This window comes from Montipora foliosa, chromosome 6, assembly GCF_036669935.1.
Source record: "Montipora foliosa isolate CH-2021 chromosome 6, ASM3666993v2, whole genome shotgun sequence".
Lineage (NCBI taxonomy): Eukaryota > Metazoa > Cnidaria > Anthozoa > Scleractinia > Acroporidae > Montipora > Montipora foliosa.
The window spans coordinates 18035154-18050938 of NC_090874.1; the positions used below are offsets into that span (position 1 = coordinate 18035154).

At 40.7% G+C, this 15785-nt stretch overlaps 3 protein-coding genes across 3 annotated transcripts in view; all 3 read right to left on the bottom strand.

Annotated features, from left to right (window-relative positions):
- LOC138006870 (uncharacterized) overlaps positions 1-666 on the bottom strand; it is a 78722-nt gene extending 78056 nt beyond the window's left edge. Inside the window, exon 1 of the mRNA XM_068853480.1 lies at positions 626-666. The gene's annotated coding sequence lies outside the window, so the exon portion shown is untranslated. The remainder of the gene's footprint in view (positions 1-625) is intronic.
- The window catches only part of LOC138005120 (PAN2-PAN3 deadenylation complex catalytic subunit PAN2-like), a 35589-nt gene extending 33368 nt beyond the window's left edge, over positions 1-2221 (bottom strand). Inside the window, 2 exon segments of the mRNA XM_068851397.1 lie at positions 1156-1252; positions 2180-2221. Of these exon segments, the coding sequence (XP_068707498.1) occupies positions 1156-1252; positions 2180-2196 (114 nt within the window). The 5' untranslated portion in view covers positions 2197-2221.
- Positions 2222-5811: 3590 nt separating this feature from the next.
- LOC138005121 (PAN2-PAN3 deadenylation complex catalytic subunit PAN2-like) overlaps positions 5812-15785 on the bottom strand; it is a 58669-nt gene continuing 48695 nt past the window's right edge. Inside the window, exons 11-18 of the mRNA XM_068851398.1 lie at positions 15596-15655; positions 14906-14996; positions 12920-13074; positions 12298-12383; positions 11003-11060; positions 9852-10031; positions 7804-7897; positions 5812-6211 (exon numbers count right to left, since the gene is read on the bottom strand). Coding sequence (XP_068707499.1) covers positions 6036-6211; positions 7804-7897; positions 9852-10031; positions 11003-11060; positions 12298-12383; positions 12920-13074; positions 14906-14996; positions 15596-15655 — 900 coding nt within the window. The 3' untranslated portion in view covers positions 5812-6035. The remainder of the gene's footprint in view (positions 6212-7803; positions 7898-9851; positions 10032-11002; positions 11061-12297; positions 12384-12919; positions 13075-14905; positions 14997-15595; positions 15656-15785) is intronic.

Consider the following 15785-nt stretch of genomic DNA (forward strand, 5'->3'; position numbering starts at 1 on the left):
AATTGCGTTCATAACTGCGACGATCATAGCTTCACTTGATTTCATATCCACAGTCCAATATATGATTCCTTTCATATATCATTTCGTTCACAGTACCTTCTGTAGGACACTACGTCACAATCATTAAATGCGCCTGAATGTGTTTTTTGGGCTTACACATGTTGTTGCTCTTGTAAACTTGCAGCTGTTTAAAGGAGCAGTGTCACGATATTTCAGTCAAACTTCGAAACACTAAAATACGTCTTTGCATCAATCGAGACCAAAAAATAATGGTGGATTTTTGTTGCCAATAAGAGTTAAAGTGCACTGAATCTATTTTTTGGAAGGTATTCTTTGCATCCATGGATTGAGAGGATGGAAATGGATTGAAACTTGTTTTTCAAGTTTGGAGATGGTGTCCACAGAAAGTCGCCAAAAATAGCTCTTTGTGCAATAATATATGTCATTTCTTGTCAGTGGGTTGTCAGGAACGTTGTGCGCGTGAGCTAAAGTACTAATGTAGATTTTTGCCCAGTTTTGACCTAAAAATAGCAAATTTAGCATAACACTGCCCCTTCAAAGGTCGATAATAACGAGTTCAACCATGCTATACTCTGATCAAATACTGAGCACTGTCATGCCATACCTCGGTTCATGGGCGAGTCTGGTACAGTATTTTCCTTTTCATAAATTCGTATGACACTGGATCTCTAATACGTTCCATTCATTACTCTTTACAGCAAAGAGGTGTCAAACTACGTCTGATTACCGCTTTTATTTTATCTCTCAGATACGCGCGCTGTGATTGGATGGTTTAGTGGAGTAAGGCCGGCAGTAGGCAGTACTGCCCGCTAAATTTGAATTTTTGATAAAACATTCTCTGGCGAGGCAGAGAAGATTTGTTCATCTTTTGGATTTTGACGCGCAATCGTTGAGGCAGTTGAACCTTCCGCTTGACTTAAACTTGTTCCCTTTCTCGCTCTCCTGATTACCTCAGAGATATAGCAAATATCTTACTAACCTCGTTTTCTTGGCCCGTACTGTGAGTTAGGGATCCTCGTTTTTTTCCCGTTCAAAACTCGGTCCGTAGCTTACGGTACGGACTTCAAACTCAGTTAGTAAGAGGTATGTATTCTCGGCATTGCATATCCGTACTGAATTAAAGGCGTCAAATACCTGGTTTCGTTTTCTTGTACCTGGATTCGGTGCATAACCAATAAAATGCCTTACAATCATGGTACGGAGAATCTCGGGATCGATCGCGGGAGTTGGTCTGTTAATAGATATGCAGGGACTTGTTTCAATACCTGTGGATGATGTTCTTAATTCAGATAATTGACTTTTTCTCATATCACAAAAATCGGGCCTTGTTACACCTCTTTTGCTACAAAACAAACAAAAAAACAAATAACAAAAAGGCACCCCTTTTGAACCACATAAGGATCTTCACTTGAAACGATAGGCTTTGCGTACTTATGCAAACTTTTGGCAATTTGAGATGTGTTTTAGTTATTAATACGAAAAGGTAAATGTCCGAAAGTTCAGAATTTATCACAATTTAACAAACATATGTGCTATTCAGATCCAACATACGGTCATTTAACAAATCGAATATGGTCCTGCGTTGTCTGTACTCTTATCGACAACGATATTCGTCATCACAGTGGTCAAATATTGTGGACTCACGAGGTGCAGCCTAATTCAGAGCGTGACCCAGATCGTGACGCAAAGAAAGAGCAAGCGTTGTCTATAACTTTCTCGCAATGTGATTGGTTCATTCCCAAATGAGCTTTTCTGATTGGCTATTAGTTGACACGAGCAACGTTGTCTAGGCTCTTACCGACAATAGCAAATTAGCCAACCAGATTGCGAGACTTCAAGCAATTGTGGTTAAAAAAGGTAATCGTTTAATTTAAAGTTCTTTTCTGAGATCGTTATGATGCTTTAACAACAATTTCTGGGAAAGGGGCATTACCAGATTGCTCCGGAATGGTTGCACGCAGTTCACAAATATTTTTAATGACTAGTGGGCTTCTCATATATCCCCAGAACGTAATGAATGATAAAGCTTTCATATGTGATCTTTTAAAACAGGCCTGTGCCTTGGTTTTTATACGTCTCACACATGTCTTGTAATACAGGACCTAAAGTAGGTCACATTTATCTGAAGTGAAGTGATATGTCCTATAATTGCCCATACCTGTCTCCAAACACCATATTTTCCTCCGGCCAGTCAGATAAAAGCGGCCCACTACGAAAAGAGAAAAAAAGATCGTGAAGTTAAGACAATAAGACACCTTCTAACAGCGTTCACCTGGCAAACCGACAGTTTGCTTGTTTGTCGTTAAAGGGGCACTGCCACGCTAAATTTGCTGTCTTTATATCAAAACGGGGTAAAAATCTAAATTAGTACTTTAGCTCACAAGTACAACATTCCTGACAACCCACTGAGAAGATATGGAACGTATTTATGGCACAAAGAGATATTCGTATTTAATTCTTGGCGACTTTCGGAAGACATCGTCCCCACACTTGAAAAAAACTGGCCAGTTTTTTCAAGTTTCAGTCCATTTCCATTCTCTCCATCCTTGGCCGCAAACAATTAACGACTATTCAGGTAAGGTAGATATCACCACTAGCCACCGACACTGAGGCAAATAGCTGTTTTTATTATATACTAAATATAAATAGCACAAAAAGATGATTTAAATCATTTATTCCTGCAAAGATAACATTTTCGGGCGCAAATTCCGCGCGAATTGCTCGGAGGTGAATATCAAAGGATAACCGGAGTTTGAGTAGCCAATTAGCGAGCGCGTTCAGCGTTATCCAATGGCAAAGAATAGCTTCAGTGCACTTCAATGGTTATTGGTAACAAAACTATAGCATTATTTTTTGGTCTTAATTGATGCACTGATGTCACTGCCCCTTTAAACAAAGGCAATGCCATTGAAATGATAGAAATGAGTTGTGTAAACTACTGGGATAAAATCGAAAAAAAAGGCAAAAAAGTAAATAACAGGGTTGTTCTTGTTCATCTCTCCTAATAGTAACCCAGGCCAACAGGGCTCAAATTTTCTCAAAAGAACAAGTGCGTAGGAAATTAATATATGCGACTACGACTAAACCGAAGCTGTGTTGAAGTTAAAACGTAGTCTTCCTGTGGTATTCCAAGTGACACCGCCAAACTAGGGAGCTTCAAAGCACACGAGGTTTTTGAGACGCGGACGGCAACCGGAAGTGAACATTTCGCATGCGAGGAAAGAAGTGTGACGGTGACAGTGTCTCCCAGATTTTTTCACTAATCATCTCTAATAGAGAAATGATACTTTGCAATATATAAGTGGTTGTGTGAAAACAAGTGAGGTGCGGGGTTGCGGAAAATTAATTCAGTTTTTAACGAAAGGAGGGGAGATACAATGTGCTCTTCAAAGCAGCCGTTTTTTTTTGTTATGAGCATAAACATGACGGTTGTAACTTCAAGTTAACTTAAGAGTATGCGTCACTTGAACAGCGTAGTCTACATGAATTACTGGCCAAACGAGAGCGAGAGTTTCAGCCCTCGTCAACTTCTCTCTCGTTTGGCCAGGGCTTTAGAAAGCACTGTTTGGGAATTCCAACGCCATTCCCTCCAATATAGGAACCAAAAACGGGAAAATAAATCAAGTATATAAAAAAGGATTTATGTCTTCGTTACTCGGATTTTACGATCCCAGAGTCTTTCATCTCTCCTACCTTCTCGGGGAGATGAAAGACTGTATATTATACGTATAATCGGTTATGTACGTAGATGACAACAACAAATCGTGAAAAAAAACCTGTAAGTGGCAATCAGACCCAGAACGCTCACATGACCCGCTTAGCAACGACACTGCTTGGGGATTCCATCGCCATTCCTCCCAATACAGTATGAGAACATTCTAACACAAAATCTGTAGCATGGATTTTAAAAGAAATTATTTCTCCATAAAATATGACGTCATGCATAAGGCCCTCCTTTGATACACTTGTCAAAATACCAGTTCCCAGAGGAATGGGACTAGTTGCGCATGCGCCTTCCGATTGAAGCGATGTCAGATTTCCATTGAAAAAGTTAGTTCACAGAACCATCCATGCAACCTTTTTCAGGGCTCTTGACTAAAAAGCTTCCTTACCAACCATTATCTTTTTCTGTAGTGAAGTGCCACTCCCCTTAAAAAAAATTCATCGCGGAACGCGGCTTACTATATATACAAAACACGAGTTTATAAGTCTGAAAGCCCAAACCTCCTGTGTCACTTATTAATTCAGCCGTTTGCGCACGCATTGCATTCTTAAACGATTGAGTCTTGGGCGTCATTTTGTCCTCGATCCAGCTCTCTGAAGACTTCACATTAGTAATGGCGGACAATCAATTTAAAGTGAAGGAACTAATGAAATTCCAGTTAAAATAAACAGGTGTACACGTCTTTTTTAAATCAGGGCTTAAAACGTGCGTCACTTGGTGTTTAGTTAACACAATTTTGAAATCAAAAGGAAAAGAAGAATTGATTTTCTGGTCATAGAAGGACTTTAAAAAACTTCTGTTTGTGGACGGGGAGGGAAATGTGTCTTGGGTTCGAATCCCGGACTCAACCTCGTATGGTGCCGGCGTGCAGACGGTGTATTTGAGCTTGAACGCTCAAGTTCAAACACACCGTTTGCTCGAAGACCACCTCATGTGTGGGTTGAGTTGGTGAATCTCGATTCTGTTCCGAAAGGTTTTTCTCCAGGTAATCCGATTTTCCCCTCTCCTCAAAAACCAACATTTGATTTGATTGAGATAATTTGGTTTTGTTTGTGTTCCAGCTTAGTACACCAGTACCAAATGACTTACCTCTTAAATGAAGATTATTATTACGTCCAATGAAAAATGTATCCACGTCTTTCACTAGCTCCGTCGTCGATCAAACCACTGACACTTTTATTGATGTTCACACCTCGTTATTAAAACCGAAATTTCAAGAAGAGAATGACAAGATGCGTTTTCTATAGGTGGGCTAAAGTCACTGGCGTTCACGTAAGACTTAGTTTACATTTGATTGAAATGGTTGTATCTTTCATAAAGTACACCGTATAACGCAGCGTCTTATCGGGTTTACGTCTGGTGTTGATGATATATGCATAGACATACCGAAGCGCAGAAAACAATTGGATGATAAAAAGCCAGGAAGGCTTGATGCTCATGTTTCTTAACGCTTACGCGAATCGCGAAAACTCAACTAAGGCTAAACGCATAGGACGGAAAAAAAAACGAACGCCTTGCTCGCGCAGTGGACGAGGTCGTTTGCGCGCGTCAAAATATCGGCCGCAAGCCATGATACGAACAGAGAAGCCGCAAAGAAAAGAGGAAGGAAAGGCTTTCAATTTTCTTGGGGCTTCGACGATTTCTACGCGCGACTTTACCACGATAATAGACTCTCCGTTGTTAGAATTTTCTTTGGAGGCAAATCCATTCCTCCAGGCTAATTTATCCTGAGCTCACGCTGGTTTATATTGGCCTATGACATTGAAGCATTCATGCAGTGTGCGCACTTTCCGGCCATTTCTAAGTACCAGGCTTTCCTTTGTGTCCAGGTGAAAACTTGAAGGTTTAGCTGTTCTTTCAAGGGAGCCTCCACTCTTGCAGTGTTAAAACAGTGTTTATATCAAGAAAAGTGAATTTTAAAATCGCTTATTTTCATTTACAAATTTCGCAGGCGCAGCCATTTTGAATAATTGTGACGTGTTACGGTTGCCCTATTGCTCTTACACAAAGAGCTTTTGTCTAATAACAATAGGGCAACCGTAACACGTCACACTTATTCAAGATGGCGGCGTCCGCAACATTTCAAAACAAAAATAGGCAATTATAAACCTTATTTATTTCGGATACACACAATTTCTTTGAAAATACTTTAGACTGACTTGACTGTAACGGTTATTTCCTGTGATTTAAAGTTTTTTTTTTGTCGAAGTGGAGGTTCCCTTTACAGTCAAACTCAAGATATGCTGGAGAGATTTTCTCCATCATCCGAGTGTTTGCAAATCTTCTTCACTCAGTCTAAAGAGCTGTCTCCTATCTTCCAACCGGATTTTCTACCGTGCTCGTACACTTGTCTTAAAACGTTTTTGAACTCCCCTCTGGCTGATAACTCTTCGTATTTTCTGTAAAGTTGTAAAGCTGTGTTGGCATCTTCAGTGCTGTCATGAGTTTCCGACTGAATTGTCAAACCTGAAACAATTGAATTGTCATTCAAATAACAAAGACAACCTTATTACCGTAGAGTTAACCATTTATGATGATGATTAACAGGCCTTTTTTCTTTTGTTTTGCTCATCCAGTCAGATAAATCCAAGGATTAATTTAGGTCACCCCCCTTTTTTTTTTCGTTTAGCGTCGAATGCTTTTCCTGATACTGGGTCGGTCGGTCGGATTGGAAAAAAAAACCTAAAAAAAATTTACAAGTAGTCTCGGAAATGGAAGCCTGCTACGTCAGCATCATTGCTGCGGAGCCTGGAAAACAACAAGACGTGAATCCAAAATCAATATGGCGGAAAAGTTGGTTGATGTTATTGTAAAATTAAGACAACATGGGAAAAAGGATAAACCACTGAAACTCCTATGCGACATGAAAATGGTTTAACTACGTCGTTACTTTTTTTTTTTGAAAATAGCAACAATTTGGGTCGGTCGGACGACGCTAAACGGAGAAAAAAAGAGGATGGCATTAAAAAGAAACTGTGCTGCTAGGTCGGTAGGGAGTAAGACAAAAAAAAAAAATGAAATGATAGAGGTAAATTAATTAAAACCCTTTGAACCCCAGGAGTGATTGGTTTGTAAATTCTCCTCACAAACTCAACGAAATGTCATTCAGACTGGTATTGAGAATGAAGATGATTATCTGCTTAAGAGGTGTGATCTTGATATAGTACCAAATTCTCATGACTACCCAACAAAGAACTTTACGGTACTAGTTGGGAGGATCAACGTTTCGATCGTGCGAATCAAAGGGTTAATTAACCACCGTAACCGCAGCTGACGTTTCCACAGTTAGCCCTTCTTCAGAGGGAATGAACGCTCGAAACTTCAAGTCAAAGATATTTCATACCGTGATTAATTTATCTTCATTGACTCATTTGATAAAACCAAGCTTTCGTCAGTTAGAGGGAAACGACGGCCGGAAATACGTCTGCGTTCGCAGGCTAATAATCTGTTGGACGGTCAATAATTCTATAAGTCAGTCAGTCAATCTCACTCAGACAGTGACTCGCTCGGTCAAAGAATACGGCACAGAGCGCCCGGTGTTTTGGTGCATTTATCAGCAGATGGTCGGCCTAGGTCGATTGGTTGGAAAGGTTTTTGACCAAATAGGACCACCAAAACAAAACACAAAAAGAAGTCAGGCTATTTTCCGGGTTCTGGGGAAGACTCACAAATAGTCCGTCCGTCAGTCGTTCGATCAGATCCACAGTCGGTTAGTTTAATTTTAGTACAGAGTTAGACGATCCGGCGGTCAGCGGAATGACGATTAGACCTACCACTCAATAGGCTGATTTAGCAACAGAACGGGAACGTCAGTGGCGACGTCGCGCGCAGCAAAACTACCAATGAGAATTTAGAATAGAGAAGAAAAGAGTGGCAGTCTATTCTATTCTGAATTCTCATTGGTGTTTTTTCTGCGCGCGCCGTCGGCACTGACGTTCCCGTTCTGTTGCTAAATCAGCCTAATATTGACCTTGGAGACGCACCTCTAAGAACAAACAATGAAGCCATTGGTAATATGCAGACATAAAAGGCAAATAAAAACATTCCAGTCGCTTTACCTAAGAAATACCAAGCAAGAAATCGAAGTGAGATGTAACGCTGTCGGGGAAGATGAAACAGCTCAACGGTGTTAAATACTTGTTCCTTTGGTACCTGGAAAAACAAGGGTGGATTACAAAATAGAGTCATGGAGGAAAGAAATGTTTGTTTGAAGTGCGGGCTGTAGAAAAAAATACTCGCACTTATCAGCACAATTAAAGCATTTGTCTCTTAAAGACACCTGAAAAAGAACAAATGGTGATAAAGCTTTCTCTGTGGCCGCGCCAGCGCTTTGGAATACTTTACTACCTTCCCTTAGGGCAGAGGACAATATGAACATCTTAAAGAGAGAGCTAAAAACTTATCTTTTTAAACAGGTCTATTTCTGTAAAATTTGACATATATTTTTAAAGACGCTATTATTATTATTATTATATTTCTGCTTTTCCCTTTAATATATACGATATAAATAATGTACATATATACATATTTTAAGCAATTGTCTCTTATAGACACCAGAAAAATCCAGGTGGCCTCAACTGGATTCGAACCCATGACCTCTGCGATGCTGGTGCAAACCCCAACCGCGGAGCCTGGGCTTCGCTTGCCAAGTTTTTTCGCCACGTTCCTTTTCGTCCAACACCAAATGCGGAGCCTGGTCGAAGGCTATACCAGAGCTATGTAGCCCGGCACACAGTTGAGAGCAGGCCAATTTGTTGGGCTCACGTGTTCCCGGCCGTGATAGGGCTAATGAAAGAAATGGTTTTTGAAGTGCGGGTTATAGACGAAAGATGGCGGAAAGTGATGCTCGCACTCAAGTTATCACGACGATTTTCATATAGACACCCGAGATATTCAGGCGAATTCAACGGGATAGTGTCATGTCAACCATAACCTTAATTTAACTCTTTAACAGATGCTTAATAGACCACTTTCATAACTGGTGGCAGACCAATTATTCTCTTTAGTATATTAGTGTCAATCGGACCGACTGGTGAAACAAATATTCAATCTTACCCTTCGCACAGCGTGCCAAGCGCAAAATCAACACAACTACACATGCAGAGTGTGAATTAATCGTGCCGGGTGCCTGATGGACATCTAGTCCCAAACCAGCGCGAGTCTTGGGAACAAAATCGTGAAGAGTCAAGCTCAGGATATCGCCTCCTGTTTGCTAAAAGCATTCAAGAGGCATTGCAGGGTTGCCACTCATTAGAACCCAAAAAATTCCCTGACTTTTCCCTGACTTTTCACTGACCTGAAAACAACTTTCACTGACCTTGCATTAGGCGAGTTCCACCACGTTTCGATAAAAATGGCCGAAGGAAAACACTGGTTCCCAAGCTTCTTCCGATTTCTCTTCCTTATTTGGAAGAAGGCATTCACAACGAAAGCCACTGACCGAAAAACCCGGCATTTGAACGCATAACTCGATCGACTACAGCTTCATTTTCCGAATGAAAATGTCTTCATAAAGTTCACAAAACCTGAAAACAAAATTCCCTGACTTTTCACTGACTTTGACAAGAACTGAGATTTTCCCTGACCTTTTGCAAAATTCCCTGACTTTTCCCTGACCTTGAAAAATTTTTGTTTTTCCCTGACTTTTCCCTGACCGTGGCAACCCTGCAGTGTGGCCCATTGGTCAGTGCGCTTTCCTTGAGACCCGGCAATCCCGGGTTCAACACCCGTCACTGGTTGAATTTGACTCTGGTTGTCCCAGGTTTAACTTCCGGTCAAATAAATCGCAGGGATGGGAGGCATGGTTCACAACCAATGCGCCAGCCTGAATCCCCACAGCGTTCAGCGCAGGGTATTTTGAGACGGTCACCCATCCAGGCATGAATCACGTCCAACAGAACTTAACCTCGTGACCGTACATTCTAGAAAGGCATTTTAAGAATTAAAACATAAGAACATTTTATTTTGGCTGCCATGATGAAAGTGGTACATAGGGTCTTTTCACCCAAATTGTTTGAATAAGAAAAGAGTTCAAGGGTTCAAGCGTACACAAGCACTAAAAAACCAGGAAGAGGCAATGCGTTTTCCTTTAATGATCATTACGTACCAGAATATTTATTACTCTGAAATCCTTTTTCAGTCCGTGACCAACAAACTTGACTTTTCTAGCGACCAAAGCTCGCAGCTTGCGGTAAGTCGTTTTCAAGGTAGTGAGATGCTTGGAGGACATTGTGGCGTCTAAATCTCCTGGTTTTATACCAGAGAATTTGGTGAGGTAATCAACAACCTGGAAAAACAGAAACCAAAGCTGGACGAAAATGATAATAGTTATAATTAGATTGATGTAATCCACCCGCTCTGGAAAGGGGCTTTTTAGAGACAATGCATTGCCGTTTTTATACTATAGAGACGCATTAATCGTCTAGACGAACTATCTTTCATTGTGCTTCTTCAACAACGTAGAACGGAAGATCAATCGTCCAGACGGATAATGCGTCCTGTGACCGTCTTTATACTAGAAACGCACAACCAGGCAAAACACAGATATTTGCCTAATACGTCTAATATAGTTCGTTCCATCTTTACACTTGACGGATGACATGAGAGATGCATAATTCGTCTGTACGGATTATGCATCTCTAGTATAAAAACGGGCAATGAAACAACTGATGCACAAAAAAAGAACCAATTACTAAAAATCCCAACTTCCCAGACACAGACCAGTTAGCTAATTACAAGTGCAGCTGAAAGGTCGACTACCCAGAACAAATCCAGCCAGGAGCTGTCAAAGCGGGAATTCAACCTGGGAATTCCACAATGCAATTCCGGCGCCTTGACCTTGCGGATACAATACCTCCTTATATGTAATAAAGCTGAGATTATGAAGGAATCTTGAACAACCATGACCTAAGTTTCTTTGTGAAAGATGAAGCGCGAGTAGTCCGGACAAATATACGCCATTCAAAATTTAAGCTAGTGAGTTTTGAGGTGAATAATGGCGGACCGTGAAATCCAAAACTTACACTCAAAGTAAACAGCTTTTGGATAAAAATCAAAGCTCAAAATTTTGCCAATCAAGCGTTAAGTTCCTTGTTGATGTTTCGATGACGTCACTGTCGTAGATTTCAAGGTCCCTCAACTATCAGGGAAGAGGGCGAACTAAAGATAGATTGTTAACTCTCCAGTGTAGTTCCTTTTATCAACATTTTTTCTCTTTTCTCTAGCCAAGGACAATTCTGTTCTCCGATACAAACTAACTTGTTCAGGCGTTGAAATATAATCATCTATAAATGGCACACCAGCCAATGGCCCGTTACTGAAGAACAGAGATAAAATAAATTAGCTGTGTAAAACTCATGGGTACACACGCTGCAGTGTCCCTTTTAAGGACGGTGCCTAATATTGTTATTGCGCATGCGTTCGGCGCATCTCGAGACATTCGGCTTTCCTATGGGTGGCACTTATTATTACCGGAATATTTTTGCGCCGTTAAAAACTATGGGGAGAAAAGAAGAACTTAGCAAGTGTCCTTGGTATCCAAATTAAAAGAAAATTAGGGGTAACCACGCATTTTTCTCAAGTAAGCTTCTCAAGTAAGCTTCAATTTGGAAAAGAACGCCAACATTGCTTTGTATTTTAAATCTTTTTGCGAATATTGTTGATTAATTATCTTCGAAAATGCGTGGTTACGTTACCCCCAATTTTCTTGTTGGATTTCAATAGCACTTGTTAAAATCTGCTTTTCCCGCATATTCAGTAAACCGCGCAAAAATACCTTTGAATTATTAGTCCAAAGTCGTTTCCGCATAAATTCTCGGGAATAGCCCTTTTCACGGTTAGTTTTTCTCATTTGCATTACAATGTAATCTAACGTGGGTGAGAGGCAATTTCGGGATAAAACTACAAAATAGTCCGAAATTGCCTCAAATACATGCTAGATTACAATGTAATGCAAATGAGAAAAACTAACCGTGAAAAGGGCTATTCTCTGCACTTTTGTCCAGAAATGACTCCAATTAGATGCACGCCCAAGTTTGACATCCATCACGAAGTGTCCCTTTAAGGCTTAGGCTTTTCTTCCTTTGGGGGAGGGGGAGGGGGGTTCGGATTACTTTTGGTGAGGGTAAATGCAGCTGGTTATGTTTACTTGATAAGCAGCCTTTGGGGGACACTGCGACATAAATTGTCTGTATTCCGAGACACGAGTGACGTTGAAGAAAGAGGACACTTCGTGATGCTTATTTAAATCTACATCTCATTACGGGCAATCCTGGACATATCGAGGAGTTCCGCAAAAAAAAAAAAACACTTCGTCTCCAAAAATCATGCAAGAGCTAAAATGTTTCAGAGGAATAATCCAAATTATTCTCATTGAACAAAGGAAAACCCTGTATCACGAGCGACCACGTTTACAGCAATTAGAAATGTCCGTCTATTCCTCGGTCTCTGTTCGCATCGCTTTTCATCGCTTCGATCTCTGAAAGCGCTGTAACATGACCTGCTTTGACCTGCCTCTCATGGAAAGGGTGAGAACGGAATTTGCATAATCCTACCCCCGCACAACTGAAACACGTGCTACGCTCATCTGACTGGGTTTTATTGTCGACCGCGTTCCATCGCTTCTTATTTCAGCTTCCTCCTGAAGGAATCAAAAGAAAATGATGACAGTGAGTAACAACTTCGGTTCGATTGAGGTGTGAATTTTTGCTTAACATTGCCGTGGATGAAAAAGCTAACACAAAATAAAACAGAAGCAAACAAACTTAACTCAGACCTTGTAACCATCTTCAATATGCAGTGGCCAAGTTGAAAACCTCAGCCTCTCTCATTCTTTTAAATATCTGTTTTCCATCAATTTTCTTTCTCGTAATACATAATGCTAATCAGTCGAAATTATCAAAGTGTGAAATAAAGATTCATTAATTCAAACTGATGTTGATGTCGCCGAAAGTAGACACTTCTTTTGCTTTTTTGTCATGACTAGCTTAAAACAAAGTTTGACGACCGATGTGAATTATCTCCCCCGGATCGCTTACACCTTGTTCAAGATACGCTGTAACAGTAAAACCTCGAGTTCCACTGATGTACAATATTATAATACAGGTAGGTAAAGAGAAATCCTCGAGAGTAAAGAGAGACTGAGGCTGTAAAGAACCAGCAGAAACCACTGGGTACCTGATTCAGTGTAACAAACTCGGCGTCCAATCCAACGAGGTCCCCTTCGCTAGGCAGTTCATCCGTCCCCAAGGGTGTGAACTCCCGGGATATACTTCCCCTCCTTACAAGGGAAACATCTTGATAAAGTACGCTGTCATCGATTCTTTGACTGACTGTTCAAGCAAAGGAAAATAATGGCAACTAATAAGTTATAGTATTAGAATGAAAGTTATTAGTTTGGGGCATCAAAGTGATTCCTCAGTACTGCATTGCGCATCCTGTACTGCGCATATGTGTGTCCATATTTATAATTTGGATCAAATTTGCAATTCACGCAAATTTGATCATACAGGCTGAAACAGTTCTCAAAACACGTGAGAGAGGTTGCACACGCATTCGAAGAACATGGCGAATTTTGTCCTTTCGATCTAAGAAATTGAGATAGACAGGCACGACGTTTTACTCTTAAACGAGCATGGTGATCTATATTTTTTATTGCATAATTTTGGTGTACAAAACTATCCCCCTTAAATAAACAAATTGTTAAAAAAAATTTATCGGAAGGAACTAAATATATATATAGCTAAAAACGTACACAAAGCCGACTCGAAAAACGACTCGAGAAACGTTTTGAGTCGACGTCGTTTTAAGTTGAGTAATTTTTCCATAAACTATATAAGACACTATATTCTATATACAAGGCTCAAAATTTAAAAAAATTAAAATATTCAAACCAAACGTTTTCGGCTGTTTGCCATCATCAGGGTTAAAATGGGTGACCGTTCGCGCGTACATTTATATCTTATGTAATTCCCAAAGGGAAAAGTTTGGAGACATAAGAAATGGCTTGTTTGTTCAAACTGGGGCGGAATTGTTGGATCATTAGCCCCTCGACAATCCTTGTGAAAAGTCTGTGCCGAGGAGAGAACACGCCAAGTGAAAGCATGTGATGGGTTTTCCCGCAGGTGTTTTGCAGGTTCAGAAGTGTGAGCAGGATTTGAATGCTCCGCAATTCGTACTGCTAGGTTTCGTACAGTCTCGCCAATGTAATCAACGCCACAAGAACAATCACCTGTGTAAACAACTTTGGATCTGTGAGTGTTTTTGTCTTTGTTGTTAAAGAGGGTTTTGATTTGCCTTGTTTGCCACAGGATTATAAAAATGAAATTGAAATTAGTGAACTTGTTGAGTTTTTCAATAAACGTCTTACTGAGTTTTTCGTTTTTACCGCAAAAAGGGAGCTTGATGAAAACTTTCTTTCGTTCTTCGAAGAGAAAATTCGGAATGATGTTGTCATCTTGGGGCGAGTCGTTTAGAAAGCTGTTGATTGTATGGGAAATAAAACGTTTCGGATAACCTGCATTGATGAAAGAAGTTTCTAGAGTTTTTATGTCCTTGTCAAAATCGGTAGAGATGCGTTTGGCTCTGTGGTGTGCGCTAGTGATGCAATTCCTTTTCCACTTGGTAGGGACCTCAGATTTCCAATGTGTTGGTAGTTTCCCCGGTTTCTTGAAGGCGCTGCAATTGAACTTGTTGGTATAACTAAAGGCAGTATCGAGAAAATGGTCGGGGTTTTCCTCGACAGTGAAAACAATATTAGGGTGGTAGCGATTTAGTCGTTCGAATAGAGCATCAGGCTCGTTCTTTTTCTCGACACAAGTGCCACAGGTACCCCAAGTTCTGAAATCACAGACCATAACACCCGAAACTATTTGCCCTATTTTTCAAACAGTGTGTTGGTTCTTTACCGTCCCACAGAAGTGCCGTGAGACAAGCCCTACGATTTAAAGTCCTTATCCGGGAGGACTGAAAGTCCAACCATTTAAAGAATGTTGTCATTACAAAGACAACACTTTCTTCCCAGTCATTTAAAAACCCTGACGGTTGCTCCGGCCGGAATTTGAAGGCACGACGTCCCGCACAGACGTCCGATGTCAAAACAACTGAAAGTCCTAAAGAGCACATAAAAGCTATTCGTATATGTCGTCCGGCCATTTAACTTACTTGTTGTTTCATGGCGGCTATTGATGTCTCTTCGAGTGAATACAACAGCACACGGTATTTTCCAGTCTAATGAGAAATAAACCGCGTCGTTCTGTTAAAAGATGAAAGAGAAAGATTAGGTGTTTCTAGTTGGTTATAACTGGATGCCATAGCTCAAATGTATTTTTTTCCTTTCCGAACTGAAGAAGGAGAATAGCGGTGAGCATGACAAACCCGGATTAGTCGCTTCTTGCTTTGACCATGAGACGAAGAAAAAGGAGACAGCAAGCTGCTGCGAAACCCTATCTAATAGAGGAATCCATTAACTGAAAGCGAGAGCCTCTGACAAGGAGCGAACAACTAGTAGTTTTCGACTATTTTTCTCACTTGACAAGCAGACTCCGTTACTTGAGAAACCATGCATGGCCTGATGTTCACGCAAATGTCAGCTTGACACATGTCCAAAACATGTTACTTTCATAGACGTTGTTAGTTTTCCTCATCATGGGTGGGATGGTTGGGGACCTAAATAGTGCCGTCGAATACCGTGAATTTCGTCATGACAACATAAGAGGGTGAGTATCAGATGCCTCGCCTAGCTGCGATCTCGGATTCAGGGACAAGAGGATTGCTGGGAAGAATATAAAAATAGTCTGACATTAAATGGCGCCCCAACAAACAAGCGCCTGTCATGCTGACGGCAAAGCTTACCGGTGATACTGGAGTAATGGCAAAATCATTGAAAAGATACCACTGACTGCACGTTACACCCTGGAAATGAAAATAAGGAACAATCAACACTCTACACGAGTGAATGAGCGGTTTACAAGAGAAGGCCAAAAGTGATTAGTGATTGTCTTAAATCTCATGCTACCTTTTAACCAAAAAGAAGCGAAGTCCA